The 7,890-nt window shown below is 59.7% G+C and overlaps 1 protein-coding gene across 2 annotated transcripts in view; it reads left to right on the forward strand.

Annotated features, from left to right (window-relative positions):
- The window catches only part of EBF4 (EBF family member 4), a 57,778-nt gene extending 50,595 nt beyond the window's left edge, over nt 1-7,183 (forward strand). The window contains exons 12-18 of one of the 2 annotated variants that reach the window (XM_025876608.2): nt 1,065-1,153; nt 1,293-1,358; nt 1,460-1,637; nt 1,718-1,906; nt 4,578-4,775; nt 6,055-6,130; nt 6,382-7,183. In XM_025876608.2, the coding sequence (XP_025732393.2) occupies nt 1,065-1,153; nt 1,293-1,358; nt 1,460-1,637; nt 1,718-1,906; nt 4,578-4,775; nt 6,055-6,125 (791 nt within the window). In that variant the 3' untranslated portion in view covers nt 6,126-6,130; nt 6,382-7,183. The remainder of the gene's footprint in view (nt 1-1,064; nt 1,154-1,292; nt 1,359-1,459; nt 1,638-1,717; nt 1,907-4,577; nt 4,776-6,054; nt 6,131-6,381) is intronic. The other variant, XM_073878474.1, reaches the window with a different exon arrangement.
- Nucleotides 7,184-7,890: the final 707 nt, after the last annotated feature.

Here is a 7,890-nt window from a genome sequence, read left to right on the forward strand (position 1 = left end):
AGTCCTTGCAGGAAGCCAGGGCAAGAAGTGAACACAAGACAGGAATGTAGAATCCCCCATCCCGGCTCTAATTTGACCACTGGCCAGGACCTTCTCCACCTTCCTCCTCCTCCCTGCCCCAGCCACCCACTTCTCCAGTTCTCCTCTCCGAAGATAATCTCCTAGCCCTTCCCTGCACTGTTCTGGACACTTGGTAGTGATCCTAACTTATTGCTAGGGAGTCACAGTCTAAGGGGAAAGGGGGTGGGGGTGGCCGTAGCTGGGAACAAAGTGTGAGGTGGGTGAAGTTACAGGTGGAGGGGAGGCAGTGTGGGCTTAACTGGACTAAGCTAAGACTGCTTGGATGATTAGGGAGGTAGAGCTGGGGAAGGAAAGGCAGTGCTGGAGAAGGAATGGCAAATGCAAAGACCTGGGAATGAGTGCTTTATATGTCGGGGAAAACGGAAGGAAATTCACTAAACCTGGAGTTGGACATGAAGAAAGTGGGTAGGGCTTTGAGGCTTGGTGAGTTGGTCCAGGCCAGGCTGGAGGAGGAGGTCGTGGGGTGCCTAGTCAGGAGTCTGCCGCCTAGCCTGCAGAGCCCTGAATGTGGGCCAGTCCCTTCCCCGGGGCGCACGCAAACTTCTAACGATCAGATGCTGCTGAGAGTCCACCTGAGCTCTGATAAATGGAGACTGTTGGAGTTTTAACTTTTGTAATTGATATGTTACTTCTGGTAATGCAGACAGAAAACTCTCCCTCCAGTCCTGCCCCTAGGAATATAGAAGCTAATAAGTCTATACCGTTGCCTTTTTTCGAATCACAGATGGGATGGTATAGTGCTTGTGTGTTAATGCCAAGCACCTGGCACAGGGCCCGGCTCAGTAAATATTTGTTGAATGAAGGAGCAAAGAAAGGAACTGAGGACACTCCGCGAACCGAACCTCGCTGACCCGTGTGCCCGGACTTTTGGGCTGGGCTGGGTGGAGGGGGTCTGCAGCGAGGCTCCCCGACTGGTTGCTGGCGGGCTTGGCCCTGCGGGGGGCGCTGGGAGGGGGTCCTCCAAACGCCGCCCTTCTCCCCAGCCCTGAATGAGCCCACCATCGACTACGGATTCCAGAGGCTACAGAAAGCCATCCCCAGACACCCTGGAGATCCCGAGAGGCTGCCCAAGGTACCCAGAGGGGCGCAGGGACCGGGGATGAGGGTGACCCGTGGCCCGGGGGCGGGGGGGGGCGGGGGGAGACGCCCGACCCCTCGGCCGCCCCCAGGGGCTGGCCCTCCGTCCCGCTGTGTCCTCCCCCAACCCCCAGGAAGTGCTGTTGAAGCGGGCGGCCGACTTGGCGGAGGCCCTGTACGGAGTGCCCAGCAGTAACCAGGTATGGCGCCTCCGCCCGCCTCCTCGCGCCGCCAGGCCCGGGGCTGTCCCCCTCCCGGCGCCTGCGGCTGCCCCGGCCGTGCCCCGCTCTTGTCTTCGCAGGAGCTCCTCCTGAAGCGCGCGGCGGACGTGGCCGAGGCTCTGTACAGCGCCCCCCGCGCGCCCGCGCCGCTCGGACCCCTGGCCCCGAGCCACCCGCACCCCGCCGTCGTGGGCATCAACGCTTTCAGCAGCCCGCTGGCCATCGCGGTCGGGGACGCCACGCCGGGCCCGGAGCCGGGTGCGTCCCGCCGCCCCCCGCGCGCAGCGCCCCCCACCGGCGCCCGCGCGCGCTGCGCGCCTGACCGCCCTCTCTCGCAGGCTACGCGCGCAGCTGCGGCAGCGCGTCCCCGCGCGGGTTCGCGCCCAGCCCCGGCTCGCAGCAGAGCAGCTACGGCAGCGGCCTCGGCGCCGGCCTCGGCGGCTACGGGGCGCCGGGCGTGGCCGGCCTCGGCGTGCCCGGGTCCCCTAGCTTCCTCAATGGCTCCACGGCCACCTCGCCCTTCGCCAGTGAGTGTCCCCGGCCCGGGGAGCTGCATGGGGCTCAGCCCTGCCCCCTCCCAGCCCAGGGTGGGTGGGGGGCTTCCGGCGACTGTCTCACCACGGTCGACCCTGGCCTGGCCCTCCGGAGCCCGGCCAGCCCTCTCCGCGTGTGACCTGTCTCTGCCGTTGGACGCTCGCCCCTCGACCCCACCCCTCGGCGGCGCCCCGGGCCCTGGGGCCGGAGCAGTTCTCGCGCCTTTAGTCTCTTTGCGGATTTCAGCTGCACGCCTCGTTTCTAGCCCTCCCTTCCTCCTACGGGGGGACAACTGGCTGAATCCTGGCGGACCGCCACTTTTCTATCTTACGCCAGGACTTTGGGAGGAGGCTAGCGCCCCCTGCCGGGGGAACTAATGGCTCAGTCCAAATGGGCTTCTACGGGTCTGAAAAAACGGGTCGGAGGAGAGATGGGGCTCCCTGCAATCAGCTCGGGAAGAGCGAGCAGGCGAAGTCTGCGTGGTCAGACAGCTGGATTCAGGGTGTGAAAGTCCAAATCAGGAGCAGGCTGACATTCAGCAAGTCACTTTATTTCTTTCAACTTCAGTTTCCTCTCTGTAAAATGGGATCAGTATCACCCTGCCTGGGGTTGTTCCCTGATCTGAAGCAGCCACTGTGCATGAAGTGCCCAGACTTAGAAAGAGTGTGTGATTTCACATCCTAGGGACTGCTCTTTCTGGCTGTGGGTTTGAGCCTGATTCTCCTGGTGGCCTGGGCTCAGCATCTGGGACCCAAAGCCCCATATGCCCATGTTTACATAAGCCATGAACCTCTGCTGTCAGTACCTACACCCCTGTGTCTCCTGGCCCTCTGCTCAGGGCAGGCTCCACTTCTCCCACTTCCTTCAGATCTGGGACAGCATTCTTAAAGACTCTCTGGGAGCCCCTTGAATTTTAAACTGGTAGGGTCTGGACTACCAGCCCCACTCCTCCACCACATACACACACACACACACACACACACACACACACACACACACAGTCCAGTCAGAAGTGGGGAACATATTGCCCCAGGGGGCAGAAGCCACCCCATCTGGGATCTCCCCATTCAGCCAGAGGATCAAGAATTCTAGAGCAGCTTGAGCCCTGCTTCCAGCATCAGCTGGGAACACCCTGGACTTGCCTAAGGGTCAGTCCCATCTCGTGAACAGGTCTTACCCAGGTCCCCATCCCATTCCCTGTGTCATTCTCATTGAGTTTGGCAGGACATGCCTGAAATGACATCCAGAACTGCCCCAGCCAGAGGGTCTGGGACTGTCTGCTTGGGCCTCCCCCTTGGTCTTCTGCTTTGGCCACCAGCAACTCCCAGTTTGACCCACAAATCCCAGTACTACCCAAGCTACAATATGTGGCTGTGAGCTCCCAGCCTTGGGAGATACAGTACATTTTCTGGCATTCGTCTCAAGCCCTCCACGGAGCTCCATGGACCTCATCAACTAGCCGTGAGCACTGTCTTAAGGAGATGGTGCTCCATGAGGCTGAGGACATTTGGAACAGGGGTAGCTGTTGAAGGCATCACTTTATCAAAGGGGGAGGGGGTGCTCTGATGCCAAAGGCAGCCTTCTCAAGCTATTGGTTTCTTTCAGGAAGCCACCCCATGACTTTCACCCCCACCCCATGCAGGCTGCTTGGATGACACTCAAATCACAACCTTATTGGTATTCAGAAGAGAGAGGCAGGGAGCCCGGGTTAGATGAAAATGTAGAAAGGAGGATCCAGAGGTGCCCGAAGCCCCCAGGATAGGAGGCTTCAGGAAGGAGGGGCAGCCAGAGCCTGTGTGCTAGAGGCTCCCTGGCCATTCCCAGGAGAGCAATGCACAGCCCTGGATGGCCCGGAGGTCTCGAACAGGAAGACGCAAGGATGTGGATCTCTGTGTTTTTGTTCAAAATTGACTGGCCGGAGGAGGGAGATATAGGGAGGCCTCCAGGCCCCGACTAGGGGTGACAAGGACCTGTATTAAGCTGGCAGAGAACAAAGTGCCCAGTGGGGGCAGATGGTAAGGGAGTGGGGTTGGTAAGGGAAACATATGTGTGGAGGAAGTTAGGGTACTTGTGTGAGTTGAGATCCTGGGCAGAGAGGCCTTATAACAGGAACCTGTGTGTACCCCTCCAAACATCCCTGACCTCTTGCTCCAGCTCTGCTATGAACCCTGATCTTTGACTCTTAACTTTGGTACCCCAAGGCCCACAAATGTTCCTTAGCATCTCAGAATCCCAGTGGCTTTCAGCAGGAATCCTGATCTATTCCTATTCTATTCCGTCTCTTCCACATCTTTCATCTTTGGGGACACCTCCCAGTATTTGGTTTTGTTCAGTGTTCTGGTTTTGCTTTGATTTTGACCTAGTCTGGCCCTGTCATTTCCAGCCCCAGGGAAGGGTCTTTAGAACCTCCCTGAAAGACAAATGCTGGCCCAGGACCCCAGGGACTCCTAGCCTGCCTCCAGCCCCTGCCTGGTATTGGTCTCCCCAGGACCATCACAGCAGCCCCCTAGTGAGGTCTGGGCCTGGTGCCTGGGTCAGCAGCCCACCTGGGGCCCACCACCCGTGCCAGGGCCCCAACCGAGCTGCTCACTCTGGTGCTGTCTCCCTGTTGTGTCTCCCACCACCTTCCCTGCTACGCCTGCCCCCCCCCCCCCCCCCCCCGAGTCATGCCCTCTAGCCCCCCACTGGCCGCTGCCTCCTCCATGTCCCTCCCGGCCGCTGCCCCCACCACCAGCATCTTCTCCTTCTCGCCTGTCAACATGATCTCCGCTGTCAAACAGAGGAGCGCCTTCGCCCCCGTGCTGCGCCCACCCAGCTCCCCACCCCAGGCCTGCCCGAGAGCCCACGGAGAGGGACTTGCAGGTGGGTGACCCGTGCTGCCCCGCTATGGCCTGGTGGAGCAGCTAGGCTTCCGGCACTCACCCCGTCCACATCTCACCAGAGCCTCGTGCTGGTTGGCCAGGTATCCCTGGAGGGTGTAGAGCAGGGAGCTCTGCCGGGGACCCAGGAGGTCCATCTGGATCCCACATCCCTGGGCCCCATCGCTTGGTGTCGTCACCACTCTGAGTACTGTCAGTTGGCCACTTGACCACGGAGAAGACTCGAATCCCAGTTGGAGAAGGTCTAGGAACCCCTCCAAGGCCCCATCCCCACCTGGTTGAGCCCAGAGCAAAGACCCCACACTCAGAGCTGGAGAAACCCCACACAGGCTGCAGGCCTTTGACCTGGGCCTCCCAGCATCCACTGGAGGGTAGCACGCACCGCTGTGAGGGACTGGGTCACTCAGCGGATGGAAGGGGACTGACTTTAGATGAGGTTTAGCCCAGCACCCCCTCCCCCATTTTTATGGATGTGGAATTGAGACGATGTCACCCTTACCACATGCTATTAGTGAAATGGTTGTTGTTTGTCAGTTATCAATCTCCTTCAAGTCAACATTCAACTTAACAAAGCCTGGGCCCTAGCCAGTAGTATAGAGTGAGTCAGGGATCACATCCCCCCGAATAAGATGACTCAGGGTGGGCTCATTAGATAATGCTCTAGGATGATTTCAAAGGGCACACGGGCTTTTTTTTTTCCTTTTTTGCCTTGTTTCCAAGTTTTGTATAATTTTTCTTAACCCAAGTGTGTCTGGAGTTTAAAATGTGAGTTTTGAGGAGCAGAGCGCCACCGATTTCTCCCACCAGCAGAGAGAAAACGTGGGGGCGGGGGTTTCAGCGGGGGAGAGGATGCTGGAAGTGATGAATTTCGTGCACGTCTGGGAGGGAGACAGGCCACTGCCACGGGAGGGGTCCGTACTCCAAGAGGCTGACCTCCTCTGTTTCCTCACCCTGGCACAGGCCCTGCGGTGGAAGCAGGGCTGGGAAGAGGAGCCCAGAGTCATCTTTTTCTATTAAGGCAGTGAGACATGAAGGACCTGGGGTCGCACCTCCTAAGAGGCCTGAGGGGTGCGCCTCACCTAACTGTCAGCAGTGCCCGCCAGGCCAGGACAAGGAGCGGCCGAGCACCTGCCAGGCTCTCCGTAGCTCTGCCCTCAGGAAGGGCCATATGCCCAGCGTGCTGTCCCCAGCCCAGAGGCACACAGGCAGATAAGGTCCCCAGGCCACACGTAGCTTATGGTTTGTCTCTTTGCCTACCACAGACCAGCCTTTTGAGGATTCCGACAAGTTCCACTCTTCAGCCCGGGGGCTTCAGGGCCTGGCGTACTCCTAATCACGGTAGGTCTCTGGCTGGGCCTTGCTTCCTCCCCTGGCCCTGCATAGACTCTACAAAACACTTTAGCAAGGATGGGGCCCTGGGGTCCGAGTCTCCCTCTCCAGGGCCTATCTAGACAGCTGTCAGGGCCACACAGCCAGCCCCCTCCTGCCCCCGACCCACGATGGCCTAAGCTGAAAAGGTGGAGAGAAGGGGTTTCCTGTCCACTTACAGCCAGCCTTTTTCCAGGACCTTCTCTCCCTCTCCCCACCAGGTCTGCAGGTGTTGCCCCCACTGAGCCCGGACTGGAGGTCCCTCTGGGATACACACTCATGTCCTGGACGGCAGCACAGAGAGATCCAGACCCAGGGCTTCGGGCAGACATCCACCCCAACGCCTGAATAGGCCTCCTGTGCTTGAGGCCTCCCGCCCCACAGGCTTCTCTCACCTCCCTTTCTCGGGGCTGGTCGGAAGCCCTAGCACTGTGCTGATGCTCTTGGCAGGAGAGCCTCCCGGGGAGGTACCGGGATGCTGGGCTTTCCTCACTGGGTCAGTTCCTCTGGAAGAGCTGGACCTTGTGCAGACCGGACCCTGAGGTGACAGGAGCAGGGGGTGGGGACCGTGGGAAAGCGGACAGCTCAGGGAGAGGTGGCCTGGGGAGGTCCTGTTGGTGTCGGACCCATCTCAGCTGGCCCAGCATCCCGACTTCTCTCCAGGGCAAGGCGTGGTGCCCGGCAGCCTCAGGAGGCCTGCCCAGGCTCCCATGGAGCTTCCAACGGCTGCTCGACCCCCGTGGCTACCCCCTTTGAGGCCTGCACACTCACGCTTGTCGCATTATGAATCCCACCGGGGGCTTTTGGCACGGAGGGTGCAGAAGAGGGAGTGCCAAGCCCCCTGAATTGTGGGTCTTCCTCCCGATGGCTATCTCATGGACTCTGGCCCCCCACACACATGACTCCAGCTGGCCCCATGGTACCATGCAATGGGCCTAGCTGCCCCTGGCCTCATATTCCAATCAGCTGAGGTTGGAGAAAACAGAACAATAAACACAGCTTCAAGTGGCCGGATGGCCTCTCTTGCCTGCTTCCTTGGCGTGGGTCTGCTTTTCTCAGCGCTTCTGCGGCGCTCCTGGGAACCCTCCCAGCCATGCCCCTGTGCAGCCTTCTTGCACCTCGGGCTTTTTCAACAGCCCCAGAGTTGAGCAAGTATTACCTGCCCCATGTCTGCTCTCAGGTACTGTTGGGGGTGGTGGGCAGGCTAGTAGGCCTGAGGACCTAGGAGCTTAGGTGGGCTCCACCCCAGGAGCTTAGACTGGGAGCACAACCTGGCCACTGAGGACTCAGTCCCCCGGCTGTCTGGCCAGGACCAAGGCAGGGGTTGCCAGAGGACTGCCCGGGAATGAGAAGAGCACAAGCAAAACGCTGTTCAGTTGCCCAGAGGCTCGGAAGTGAGATCCGTTCTGAACGGAGGTTACGGGGCCTCACCTGGCCAAGGCAGGACAGGGTAGGGCAGCTTTTGGTCCTGAGGTTGCCTATTTGAGCAAATCCCAACCACCCCCTTCCCCAGGTCTAGGCACCTTTGGCTCTCCTGTCTCAGACTTTGGGAGGAGGGGTAGTAAAGAGGCAAGATTTTCAGGCTCATTTACCACCCTCCCCCCTTCTGGAATGAATCCCTGCCATCCCCTGAGATGTGTCCCCTAGATCCCAAAGGTCTGGCTAGCTGACTCTGGAAGCCACTTTTTTGACCCACTGTCCGGGGAGCCCAGCATCCAGCTCCAGGCCTC

This window comes from Callorhinus ursinus, unplaced genomic scaffold, assembly GCF_003265705.2.
Source record: "Callorhinus ursinus isolate GAN/ISIS: 27379988/994484 unplaced genomic scaffold, GSC_fseal_2.0 scaffold29, whole genome shotgun sequence".
NCBI lineage: Eukaryota > Metazoa > Chordata > Mammalia > Carnivora > Otariidae > Callorhinus > Callorhinus ursinus.